The 14115-nt window shown below is 40.0% G+C and overlaps 1 protein-coding gene and 1 non-coding gene across 4 annotated transcripts in view; both read right to left on the bottom strand.

The window, feature by feature from the left end:
- itsn1 (intersectin 1 (SH3 domain protein)) overlaps positions 1-14115 on the bottom strand; it is a 195894-nt gene that overhangs the window by 113653 nt on the left and 68126 nt on the right. For all 3 annotated transcript variants that reach the window (XM_078232778.1, XM_078232776.1, XM_078232777.1), the window contains exons 12-16: positions 13623-13885; positions 12211-12360; positions 11986-12126; positions 11751-11838; positions 5839-5978 (exon numbers count right to left, since the gene is read on the bottom strand). In XM_078232778.1, coding sequence (XP_078088904.1) covers positions 5839-5978; positions 11751-11838; positions 11986-12126; positions 12211-12360; positions 13623-13885 — 782 coding nt within the window. The remainder of the gene's footprint in view (positions 1-5838; positions 5979-11750; positions 11839-11985; positions 12127-12210; positions 12361-13622; positions 13886-14115) is intronic.
- On the bottom strand, positions 10659-10848 carry LOC144506702 (U2 spliceosomal RNA). Its single transcript, XR_013499944.1, has one exon. It is a non-coding gene; the product is annotated as a U2 spliceosomal RNA (small nuclear RNA).

Below are 14115 nucleotides of genomic sequence, written 5' to 3'. Positions count from 1 at the left end.
GCAAAGCTTGATCTTGCAAGAAGCCGTGGAAAGGGTGATGAGTATTTGGACCAGGGAAATGGAAAATAATTAAATCTGTATACGCACATTTGTTAACAAAGGGGCAATCCTTTTTCAATAGTTTACGCTTTTTTTAGTTGTTCATAGAATCCCTACAGTACAGAAGGAAGCCACTTGGCCCATTGAGTCTGCACCGACCACAATCCCACCCAGGCCCTATTCCCATAATTTAACACATTTACCCTGCAATCCCCCTGACACTAAGGATCGATTTAACAAGGTCAATGCACCTAACCTGCACATCTTTGGACTGTGGGAGGAAACCGGAGCATCCGGAGGACAGGGAGAATGTGCAAACTCCACATACAGTTTGCACACTGTTGGCTGTAGCTCAATGGTGCCACTCGTGGCTCTAATTTGGGTGGTCATCTTGAGCTCCACTCTAAAGACTTGAGTATGTCCAACTTTTAAGTGCAGTACTAAGGGAATAATGTCATCGGTGTTCCATTTTTTGGAAAAGACATTCTGATGCTTTGTGAAAGATGACATAAAACATCCCATTGCATTATTCAAAGATGGTTTTATAGTGCTATTATAATATACCAAAGACTGATCATCTTGTTATTCATCTCATTCCTGTTTGGGGCATTTAATGTGTTCATATTGGTTCCTGCATTTTCCTACGTTACAATAAGGAACTTCATAAGATCTTAAGTGGCTGGGAAATATATGGAATGCGGAGATCATGAATGGGACTATAAAATGTGAGGTTTCCTCTTCTGTCTAGGCTTACACATGAATGATCTAAGTGGCAAGAAATCAGATGGCAGGAAGTGCTTGTGGAATTGGATCTCAGCATTACTCAAGGCATTCAGAAATGGTGGAGAGTAAAGTGCGACTGTTCAAATAAAGATACTGTATTAAAATTTTTAAAGTTTTAAATTTTATTTATTAGTGTCACAAGTAGGCTTACATTAACAGCGCAATGAAGTCGCCACACTCCAGCACCTGCTCAGGTACATTGAGGGAGAATTTAGCATGGCCAACGCACCTAACCAGCACGCCTTCCAGACTGTGGGAGGAAACCGGAGCACCTGAAGGAAACCCACACAGACACACGGAGAACGTGCAGACTCCGCACAGTGACCCAAGCTGGGAATCAAACCTGGGTCCATGGCGCTGTGAGGCAGCAGTGGTAACCACTGTGCTAATGTATAGCCTTCAATTGATGGTGTTAATACTTAATGCAGCCAAAAGTTTTTAGGATACCTTAAGTGGGACTTTCCTGTATGAAAGTATCAAACCAAGTTTGATATCTTAGAGGGATTTGTTCACAATTCTGACTGAGTTTCAAATAAATAAACATTACTTTCTTAGATGTAAAAGCCGTCAAATGATTCATTTGCATTTCTGGATACTTCTCACTACCCTCAATCCACACAAAAAATTGTACTTTGAACAAAATAATTAGTTTTTATATATGGTATTTACATCCATTGTATTTTTGATGGGAATTAACACCTTCTTTGGAAACATGTTCACAATAGGTCAGATATCTGAAAATAATTTTGCTGTAATTCTTAAAGATATTGCATTTTGTTTATGGACTTAAATAAGCAGGGATTTTTGGCTCAATTTTATAAGTGACATTTATAGTAGGAAACTGCAAGCTTTGTATGTACCTAGCAGCTGACACATGGAGGAGATATTTTACACTTCTATTTAGAAATGCATTTCAACAGCTGTGCAGAAGCGCATTTAGGGAAGAAACCTTTAAAAAGAAGTCTAAGTGGTTCACGCAGCACAGGAGGAAGCCCAGGCACTGCAGCAAAACATCGTCCACAGCCACAGACTAGAAGAAAAAAACGCTCAGATTTAACAAAGTAACAAAGCATCTGAAGCAAGACAGACTCCAACAAGGCAAAATAATAACTACACAGTCAGACTTTCAATTCAGAGTAAATTAGCACTGTGCACAGCATTAAATTCTATAATAGCTGGTTACTCTAAACATGGTATTGTCAAACTACATATTTTTCAAACACATGGCACAAACATGCTTTACATTTTAGATCAGTTTAAGTGTCAAAGTGTCCTTAACATAGATATCACAAGTCACTTAGTAGCTATGAACACATTTGAAATTATTAATCATCCAACTGCCTTTGACAAAATTGCATTGAGATCCAATTTTAGTGCCCAAATCCAAATCAGCAGCCTATTCTCTATATTAAAATTAATTGATGGTTAGTCTTACATGTCATAGAAGGTTGCAAGTTAAAGCCAGGAGTACCTTTCTTCATTGAAGATGTCAAAAGGAAAGAATTGCCATTTAAAATGCAACCCAGACGCTGATGGACCGATGCGTATTTCTAATTTTGAATTATGATACTGTTGCACTGTTCCATCTTGCCCCTCAGCCCAAAGAACAGCAAATCAGTGGGTTCATTTCATTTACTCGTGGGCATCGCTGGCTGGCCAGCATTTATTGCCCATCCCTGTGGGTAGTTCAGAGTAAACCACATTGCTGTGGCTCTGTAGTCACATGTAGGCCAGACCAGGTAAGGACGGCAGATTTCCTTCCCTAAAGGACATTAGTTGCACCAGATGGGTTTTTCCAACAATTGACAATGGTTTCATGGTCATCAGTAGATTCTTAATTCCAGATTTTTTTTTTTATTGAATACAAGTTCCATCTGCCGTGGCGGGATTCAAACCCGGGTCCCAAGAACGTTAGCTGAGTTTCTGGGTTAATAATCTAGCGATAATACCACTAGACCATTAATAATTCTTTTTTTAAAAAGCTCATTCATGGAATGCGCACATCGCTAGGCCAACATTTATTGCCCATCTCTAATTGCCCTTGAGAAGGTGGTGGTAAGCTGCCTTCTTGAATCGCTGCAGTCCATGTGTCTCTAGATACATCCACAATGCTGTTAGCAGAGAGTTGCAGGATTTTAACCCAGCAATTGTGAGGGAACTGTACAGCAATGGTGTGTTTTTGGGGCTGCAATAAACACTTTAGAACAACGAGTTACAAAAACAGCTTTCGCTCATTTCCAACAGTTCTCCCACGCTTAATTCTGCACTCAATCCTTTTAGAGTCAGAGTCATAGTGGTTTACAGTATGGAAACAGGCCCTTCGGCCCAACTTGTCCATGCCGCCCTTTTTTAAAAACCCCTAAGCTAGTCCCAATGGCCCACATTTGGCCCATATCCCTCTATACCCATTTCACCCATGAAACTGTCTAAATGCTTTTTAAAAGACAAAATTGGACCCGTCTCTACTACTACCTCTGGCAGCTTGTTCCAGACACTCACCATCCTCTGTGAAAAAATTGCCCCTCTGGACACTTTTGTATCTCTCCCCTCTCACCTTAAATCTATGCCCTCTAGTTTTAGACTCCCCTACCTTTGGGAAAAGATATTGACTATCTAGCTGATCTGTGCCCCTCCATTTTATAGACCTCTGTAAGATCATCTCTCAGCCTTCTATGCTCCAGAGAAAAAAGTCCCAGTCTATCCAGCCTCTCCTTATAACTCAAACCATCAAGTCCCGGTAGCATCCTAGTAAATCTTTTCTGCACTCTTTCTAGTTTAATAATATCCTTTCTATAAGAGGGTGACCAGAGCTGTACACAGCATTCCAAGTGTGGCCTTACCAATGTCTTGTACAACTTCAACAAGACATCCCAACTCCTGTATTCAATGTTCTGACCAACGAAACCAAGCATGCTCAATGCCTTCTTCACCACTCTGTCCACCTGTGACTCCACTTCAAGGAGCTATGAACATGTACCCCTAGATCTCTGTTCTGTAACTCTCCCCAACACCCTACCATTAACTGAGTAAGTCCTGCCCTGGTTCAATCTACCAAAATGTATCACCTCGCATTTATCTAAATTAAATTCCATCTGCCATTCGTCAACTCACTGGCCCAATTGATCAAGATCCCGTTGCAATCCGAGATAACCTTCTTCACTGTCCACTATGCCACCAATGTGTGTGTCATCTGCAAACTTACTAACCATGCCTCCTATATTCTCATCCAAATCATTAATATAAACGACAAATAACAGTGAACCCAGCGCCGATCCCTGAGGCACACTGCATCACAGGCCTCCAGTTTGAAAAACAACCCTCTGCAACCACCCTCTGGCTTCTGTCATCAAGCCAATTTTGTATCCATTTCGCTACCTCACCCTGGATCCCGTGAGATTTAACCTTATGCAGCAACCTACCATGCGGTACCTTGTCAAAGGCCTTGCTAAAATCCATGTAGACAACATCAACTGCACTGCCCTTATCTGCCTTCTTGGTTATCCCTTCAAAAACCTCAATCAAATTTGGGAGACATGATTTTCCACTCTCAAAGCCATGTCCCTAATCAGTCCTTGCGTTTCAAAATGCCTGTAGATCCTGTCTCTCAAAATACCTTCCAACAACTTACCCACTACAGATGTGAGGCTCACTGGCCTGTAGTTCCCAGGCTTTTTCCTGCAGCCCTTTTTAAACAAAGACACAACCTTTGCCACGCTCCAATCTTCAGGCACCCCGCCTGTGACTATCGATGATTCAAATATCTCTGCTAGGGGACCCGCAATTTCCTCCCATTTTGTACCATATGTTCCCTTATCCCAAGGGTTCGAAGTTAGTTTAAGAATAAATCTAATCACTAACATTTCTACCCATAATCAGTTTATTGAAATGGCCATATGGCACTTAAATAGTACAAGTAGTGGAATGGATAGGTACACCAGTATTCAAGGATCAGTATGTGCTCCCAGCTCCTCTAGTAACTCAGTAACATTACACAAGTGGCTGAGATAAATCAGATTAGGCAGAACTGTGATAAAGTAACATCATTGCTAAAGCATAAATAGAAACTTCAAAAAACCCAGGTTCAGCCCTACACGACTCTCAAGACCACATCACTTTTGGGCACGATGATGTTATTACACATGTAATATTGCCAACAGTGCATTAATCTATGCTTTGTAACAATATTGGCAACAGATGAGAACCAGGTAAATTTTCCCAGCATTCACATTCATGGTAGTTTACCCAATGTGAAAGGAAAAAATGATGGCATCATCTTGCAATATTTCTGTAACTGAGAGTTAACACAATCTAACTGACCAAAAGGTAATCCAATTTTAATTTGGACTTCATTACCGAGGAGTAAGTGGATTTAGTTTAAATTCATTACTTCAATATATCTGGTGAAGAATGTGCCAGGCTATGGGGAGAAAGCAGGAGTGTGGCACCAGGTTAATTGCTCCTTCACAGTGCTAGCACAGACAACGGGCAGAACGGCCGCCTCCTATGCTGTAACCATTCTATGATATTGTTCTTCATCAGGAAGTGATAAATTCACAACAAATCTCCAGGAAATAGAAATGACCGAAACAAGGAATAGAAATACAAAACAAGAATATTAGCTGCAACAGTCAAGGCGAAAATGCTGAAAAGAAATAAAACTGTCAGAATGAACAGTAAACGTGAATAACTGGGAGATTCATTTAACGAAAAAACAAACTCACTCAAGCAGACAAATTCAAACCATTAGAAGTCAGTGGTTCACACATTCTAGTCCCAGGCATATTGCTGAAACTCACCTTTCATAATCAAGTGCAATTTACCAATTCTTTCTTAAACCATGTAAAGAATCACCAAATGGAAGAGATGCCGATGCAGAATCCGACCACAGCACAGAACCCAAGTACAGAGCATGGCAGTTGCGGAGGTGCTTGACAGTCAGTCTCCAGACTGTGGTGTATGCAACAGAAACCAGCTTTTAAGATGGGCAAGAAGGAAAAAATAAAACCTCAGTGTTACCTTCAACTGATTATTGAAGATATCTATCTCCTGGAGTTTAGTCCTCGTCTCTTTCTCAACTTCATCTAGTTGGTCACGAAGATGTTGTCTCGTCAACTCTTTGTTTTCCAAAGACTTTTTAACAGTAAGAATAGTGTCTCCTGTTAATTAAAAAAAAAATACTGTTCTACAAGTTGACAGCTTGATCAGTGGAAATAAGTGGTTCAAAGTCTTAAGTGTAAAGTAATAACTCATCTGGCAAGATTCCCATACATCTCATTTAAAAACAAATTACATTCACAATAAAAATACAAAATCAACCACAAAATATGTTGGAAACAGGGCAGAAGGGTAGGAATTTGGAAGAAAGTTTGCATTCAAACTTGTTTATTGGTTGTAATTGCGAGATACAGTTTCTAGGATTTGCATCACCAGTCAGTCCCGTTAGACCTCTTGCCCTTATTAATCCGTTGTTTCCATTCATGTCCAATATCGAGGCAAACAGATAGAGAGTAGTAGAAATTTCAAATCCACCTCCTGAAAAATAACATGTACTGCCATACAGAATTTCTTCTCTCTCTAAAATGATTGGACATGTGTTGTGGCCAGTCACTTCCTCAGTGGACTTGGGTCACTTCACAGAGGATACATTTAACCAACAAATGCATTTCTCTTCTTTAAATATACACAAAGATGTTGCATACACCCTTGAATTGAAGAATGGTTACAGCACAGAAGATCCATCATGCACATGGCAGCTCTTTACAAGGGCAACTGATCTAGTCCCCCGTAACCTGCAATTTTTCTTGTTTCAGATAATTATCCAATTCTCTTTTGGTTTATTCTGCCTTCAGCATGGTCTTGGACATTGTGTGATAGTAAGTTTGCAGATGACACACGTATTGGTGGCATAGTGGACAGTGAAGAAGGTTATCGCGGATTGCAACGGGATTTTGATCAATTGGGCCAGCAGGCTGACGCATGGCAGAGAGAGTTTAATTTAGATCAATGCGAGGTGATGCATTTTGGTAGATTGAACCAAGGCAGGACTTACTCAGTTAATGGTAGGGTGTTGGGAGAGTTATAGAACAAAGAAATCTCGGGTACAGGTTCATAGCTTCTTGAAAGTGGAGTCACAGGTGGACAGAGTGGTGAAGAAGGCATTCGGCATGCACTTAGTTTCATTGGTCAGAACATTGAATACAGGAGTTGGGATGTCTTGTTGAAGTTGTACAAGACATTGGTATGGCTACACTTGGAATAAGGTGTACAGTTCTGGTCAGCCTATTACAGAAAGGATATTATTAAACTAGAAAGAGTGCAAAAAAGATTTACTAGGATGCTACTGGAACTTGATGGTTTGAGTTATGAAAGGCTGGATAGACTGGGACTTTTTTCTCTGGAGCGTAGGAGGCTGAGGGGTGATCTTAGAGTCTATAAAATAATGAGGGGCATAGATCAGCTAGATAGCCAATATCCTTTCCCAAAGGTAGGGGAGTCTTAAACTAGAGGGCATAAATTAAAGGTGAGAGGGGTTAAGTTGAAGTTTATTTATTAGTCACAAGGCTTACATTAACACTGCAATGAAGTTATTGTGAAATTCCCCGAGTCACTACATTCCGGTGTCTGTTTGGGTCAATGCAACCATCCAGCACATCTTTCATGATGTGGGAGGAAACCGGAGCACCCGGAGGAAACCCACGCAGACACAGGGAGAACGTGCAAACTCCATAGAGACAGCGACCCAAGCCGGGAATCAAACCTGGGACCCGGGCGCTGTGAGGCAGCAGTGCTAACCACTGTGCCACCGTGCCACCCAATGCCGAGGAACCAGGATGTTATGTGCCGGGTTGTCTTACAAAATGAGGAGATACACAAAAGTGTCCAGAGGGGCATTTTTTTCACGCAGAGGGTGGAGTGTGTCTGGAACAAGCTGCCAGAAGTAGTAGTAGTAGAGGTGGGTACAATTTTGTCTTTTAAAAAACGTTTAGACAGTTATATGGGTAAAATGTGTATAGAGGGATATGGGCCAAGTGCGAGCCATTGGGACTAGCTTAGGGGTTTTAAAAAAAAAGGGTGGCATGGGCCGAAGGGCCTGTTTCCATGCTGTAAACCTCTATGATTCTATAACTTGCAAACTCCATACAGACAGTGACCCAAACCAGGAATCGAACCTGACAACAGTGCTAACCACTGTGCTACCGAGCCCATATATACCCCTCCCACTGCTCCTTCATCCCCTTTGAATCATGCCTCTTATATATCCTCTACACATTCTTCCTACTAAAACTGAATTACTTAACACTTTGCCACCCATTCCAACATTTTATCTGTGTCCTCAAAGTTTATCATTATCCTCTTTCTTGTTCAGAATACTCTGCAAAGTTATATGTCATTCACAAAAACCCCAGAAGCCCACTTATCGCCTTACTCCTTTGGCTAGCTGATACTTTTTCACTATTAGTTAAGAGATACACTCAATTAATTTTCATTAAGATTGGCTGAGAAAATCTAAGATGGAGACTCTGATAGGCTATCTGCCACACGGTAGGTTCCAGTTAATCTACATTCAAAGAGCTTTCAAAAGTAAATTGGATAATTGCTGGGAGATGAAAGAAACTGCAGGGATATGGAGAAAACAGCAAGGTAGTGGGACGAACTGCATTGCTCTTCAATAAAGCTGGCATGGATTCAGCAGTATGAATGACCACCTTCTGTGCTGTACTATTCAATGGTTCTGCAACTGATTTGAGGCAAATCCACTAACCCAAGCTGGGGTCTACTCAATTATCTGTCAGGTGGCTTGTGAAAACCTAAGATGGGGACGAAATGTCAAATGACTGCTATCAGATGCACTAGAGCAGATGGTCGTTTATCAATAATGAATGAAGGCAACCTTTGAAAACACACCAAGATGCTCGTCACTGAATACAATCACCAAAGTCAACTGATACCTGACAGTTACCATTGTCCTCGGTCTTTTCAATTTACAGTTAAGAAGAATGCTGCAGTCAGAACAAAACGAATACATTTTCTTCCAGAAATACACACGTGATCTTAAGTTGATCCCTTTCATACTGTTTCGAAGTAGTTTTTAAAAATTCTCTGAGCAATAATGGGAAAGCAAAATACTGGGGATGCTAGGAATCTGAAATTAAATGGAACATGATGCTGGGTGTACTCAGCAAGTTGGCCAATATCTATGGAGAGAGAAATGTATTTGATGTTTCAGGTTGATAATCTTGCATCAGAACTGAATTGTTAATACTCTCAACTTCAACCAATTACTCAGTGAAATGTCAGATTTTTTGCACATAGCAGTAATAGACATGGATAGCATTTTAACAGCATTTGATACCCAATATATTATGACACATTAAATGTCAAACACACAGTGGACTGAAGTGACTGGGTATAGCTCCATTCCCTGAGGCATATTAGAGAATCATTTTCTTAAATGACAATCCAGCAGTTTTCACTGATATTTCTCATAAAATCATAGAATCCCCTACAGTACAGAAGGAGACCATTCAGCCTATCGAGTCTGCACCAACCATCAACCAGGCCCTATCCCCATAACCCCATGTATTTAACTTAGCTAGTCCCCCTGACACTGAGGGGCAATTTAGCATGGCCAATCCACCTAATCTTTGGACTGTGGGAGGAAACTGGAGCATCCGGAGGAAACCCATGCAGACATGGGGAGAATGTGCAAACTCCACACAGTGACCCACGAATTGAGCCCGGGTCCCTGGCGCTGAGAGACAGCAGTGCTAATCACTGTGCCACCCTTATCAAGCAACAAATTATTAGATTCATTGAATTCATTGACAACTTGCAATGGTGGTATTTGAACCTTCCGACCTTGTTTCAAGTACCATAACCTTGGTCACAAACAGGGTCACCTAAAAACACAAGAACGGCAGCATGTTGCACAGCTGTATGTAATTGTTTGCAAGTTTCAACGATTAGTATTTTTACACTACAAATTCAAAGTTGCTTCCATAAACTGCCCTGATTAATCTATCATAAAAATGTCAATTAATATAGTTTCCAATTTAACCACTTTCATGTTGACAAAAATGAAGTTACAAATCAGAGTACTTGAAGTGTCAAAGGGTATTAAATGTCAACAGCTACAAACTTGTTGCAATCCCATGCAATGCCCACCACTTTATATATTTTTAAACCCCAAATTCCACTTTGTTTGCACAGAAGATCACAACAGAATCTTTGTAAATTAGATAGTAATTGAATTCAGTTGGATTTCCAAAATGTTGAGTAGTCAAAGGATAAGATGCAAGAAAAATTCAGAAGAATAAAAATGTTAAATGTAGCTTTATTGTAAACATGGACAGAGCTCTTAAAATGCTATCCAGGTCCATTACTGCTACGTGCAAAAAAATCTGACATTTCATTGAGTAATTTGGCTTACGTTGATAGTATTAACATTTCAGTTTCAATGCAAGATCAACAACCTGAAACATCAAATCTATTTCTGTCTTCACAAATATTGGCCAACTTGCTGAGTACACCCTACATCGTGTTTATTTAATTTCAGATTTCTAGCATCCCCAATATTTTGCTTTTGGCTTTAGCTGGTCACTGGTTTCAGGTACATTTCTGAGTTAAGTAGAGATGGTGGAGAATTCTTAGAGAGCACAAATAACAAGAGCAACAAAAAAATATACAGAATGGAAAAGTCAGTGGTCAAATGGTGAATTTTTTTAAAAATCCAATTCAATCAAATCAAGTCCAATTCAGAGTCTCAACAAGTTGAGACATTCCCGATCCAAGCTGACAAGACAGGGCTCTCACCTCCTGTCTTGGGCTTGATCTACATGATCCAAGCTGATTGGAGTAGGCATTGCACCTCCTCCAAGGCTTGATCTCATTCGCATCTTAGCTAAAAGGCCGAGATGCCGCTTTTAAAAATTGCTTCAAATGAAGCTAAAATGTAACCTAATGACCTCAACCAAGTACAGCATGTCAATACTACACTTGATCTTAGCCAAAAGGCCGAGAAGCGATGATCAAATGGTGAAATTAATCTAGTTCAGAGAAAGTGCAGTTTCCCAGTTTGGACACTACTGCAAATTAGGTATTTTCTGTGCTGCCATACAACAAGCCCTTGTTAAGTTGTGATTGCATTCCTGGAAATTGCACAAGTGAAACTACTTTAGGCAAATCATGGGTTTCCATAGGAATCAATGTTAAAGCTGGGGTTTGATCCCATCAAACATCTCTCACCCGAAAAAAAATGTACAGGTTGAAATACTGTACCAAACTTGAGCAGCACTGTGCATTCTTAGCTAAAATATCTCCCAAAATAAAATAAATCACTAAAGATAAAATGAATCCTGCATGAATTCAAATTAGATAACACTCACTAGCCTCAAGATGTTTTAAAACATCCAATTTCACTGCAGGGTGATGGCCTTTCTTGCTTTCTTTGCAGCAGCAGCCTTACCTACAGCAGGTGCTCCTGAAACTCCAAAACTTAAATCAAATTTAAATCCAGTTTTATTTGCTTGAAAGGCTTTGATGCCTTTGGGTTTTTGTTTTCTTCTAAAAAAACTCGATGTTGCCAAGAATGCAACGCAATAGCATCGATCGGGTCACAGGACCTGAATGTTACATGAAGGGAATTGACACTGATGACATGCTCTACGTGATGACAACACATCACGACAGTGCAAGGAAGGTGGTGGCGCCAAACAAATCTGAAGCGGAAATCCTGGCTAAAATTGGGAAAAAGCTGAAACAAAAGCGACTTTAAGACAACTTAAAGCGCAGAGATGAAAAATGAGGAATTGTTGTATCTTGTTCAAATTCAGATATGATATTAAATAATACATACCAAATCCATTCTGGTGTATACAGACACAGTTTTTGAAAGTTACAAAGTATTCTAATGCAAAAACAATCCTTACTATGTAGACTGTTCTGTTGGACCTGCTTCAATTTATCATTCAGAGACTGTTTTTCTGGAATCAGTCGACTGAGCAGCTGTTGAAATTCCTACAGGTCAGACAAAAAAAAAAGTTAGCACATCTAAAGGTACATTTTTGCCATGGTTGGACATCAACCTATTGTTCAGTTGGTGGATTTTGTTTCCAAGAAATGGCATGCTGATCACTCAAACTTTTACATCACCTAAAAACCAACCTGCAACTGTTGCTGCAGATGTGTGATTTCTGAAATTCGCAATTCCCGTGTCTGATTTGTATGCTCAATCTCATGCCTCTGTGTGGAAAGACGAAATCGGATGTCTTGTAGCTTGCCTTCCAACTGATTCTTTTTATCATTCTAACAGGAGAAAAATAAAACACCTGTCAAATAAAGAGTCTCCACTGCTAAATAATTGATAGATCTGCTCACATATGAACTCACAAGGGCTTCAAGTTCGAACTCCAAAGTCTTTTTTCTTGCTTTCAAGGCTACAATGTCTTCTTGCTCTTTGTTGCGTTGGTTCAACAGTTCCTGTCGACGATTCCGCTCCCATTCTAGTTGCCGCTGTCTTTCAAGTTCACGTTTGGCTGCCTGCAATCAAAACAGATCGTGTAATATGGCAAATAAGAATGACCCTGAAATTATTCCTCAATAAATGTGGCACAATTGATATCAATTAGGAGATACAAATTTATTCTCCTTTCACAGCACCTTTTCCAATGTCACAAACATCACAGATCATTAATCCTAATTAATGACTTCAAATCTGTAGCATTTTAAGCAGTTTCTGCTTGAGTATATAATGTGCAACTTCTAATGTAAGCAGAAGAAGAAATGACCCATTTACAATCAGTCCCAAATATTTTCTTTCTTCTGATCCATGCCAGTGGTAGCTCATATCCCAATTGAGATAAATTTTTCAAACTCAAATCTATCCCCCCCAGAAAAAAATTCATCGGGTTCATACACAATGATTTAAAATTTTTACACAAAGCATGCCCTCAGGACAGCACCTACAGATACACATCATAATTCTTAGAACCCCAACAGTGCAGAAGGTGGCCATTTGGCTCATCAAGTCTGCACTGATTCTCAGAGAGCATCTTACCCAAGTTACCCTGTAACTTCACATATTCACTCCACTAATCCCCCTAAACTACACATCTTTGGACACAAAGGGACAATTTAGCATGGCCAATCCACCTAAATTACACATCTTTGGACTGTGGGAGGAAACCGGAGCACCCAGAGGAAACATGGGGAGGATGCGCAAACTCCACACTGACAGTCACCCAAGGCTGGAATTGAACCTGGGTCCCTGGTGCGATGAGGCAGCAGTGTTACCCACTGTCATCTATTACCATGTGGTGTATTGTAATTATTTGTAATACAGTGTTTAGTCTATACAATAATGAAAATACATGCAAATACAACTTTTTTTAAACCAAATACTGGCTAACCTTGTGCCATTTGTTCAAGTACAGGCTTATGAAGTGAAATATTTTCAAAATTTTAAGACCATAAGAAAGATCATTAAATAGAACCAGTATATTTTTTAAAGTTGTGGTCCTACTGAAACTAATTCCACGGAATAACTAACTGTTCCACTTTTTAATTTGGGGCAGGTTTTTCATCTGATTGATGAGGATGCTTCAAAAAGCACTTGCAAAGAAAAACCCAATTCTCCTGCACTAATATTTAAAAGTAGAGTGCAGCAGACATGCAAATAAGATAGAAGCATAAGTGCAATGAATCTTAATCACAAAGGCAGAATTGTGATGTTTCTTGTCTTGTATATACTAATTTTAATTTTAGATTTGAAAGTCACCAAAATATTGCCGTCCAAAGTTTACCTCCCGCCTTTCTATTTCTTTCCTCCTCTCCTCTTCCCTCTGTCGCTCAAACTCGCGTTGTTTCTCCAGCTGCTTTTCTAGTTCCATCTGCCTTTTCCTTTCTTGTTCTTGCCGTTCTCGCTCTTTCCGTTCTTGCTCTGCTCGTTCCAATTGGGCAAGACGTTCCTGCTCCTTGCGCTGTTGCTCCAGAAGAACTTGCCGTCGCTTTTCGAGTTCAAGATTTCCACGTTCAAAATTCTCACGCTTCTTATCCTCAAATGTCACTGTGAACAGGTCGGGTTCAGGAGCAGTTTAAGTACACGCACAGAAAAAAAACATGCCACTGCACTCAAAATACAAATGCGCCATTTAAGACCACAATAACCTCCCCCCCACCCCCGATTTCCTGGTCATCTCATTTTTGTTCCTCATATCCCATTTATTAAAAGACACTCCAAGCTATTCTATTAGATAAGTGAAGATTTGTTTAAATTATTTTTATGCTTTCATTGCT

This window comes from Mustelus asterias, chromosome 17 (assembly GCF_964213995.1).
Source record: "Mustelus asterias chromosome 17, sMusAst1.hap1.1, whole genome shotgun sequence".
Lineage (NCBI taxonomy): Eukaryota > Metazoa > Chordata > Chondrichthyes > Carcharhiniformes > Triakidae > Mustelus > Mustelus asterias.
This window is presented reverse-complemented; position numbering and strand designations above follow the sequence as displayed.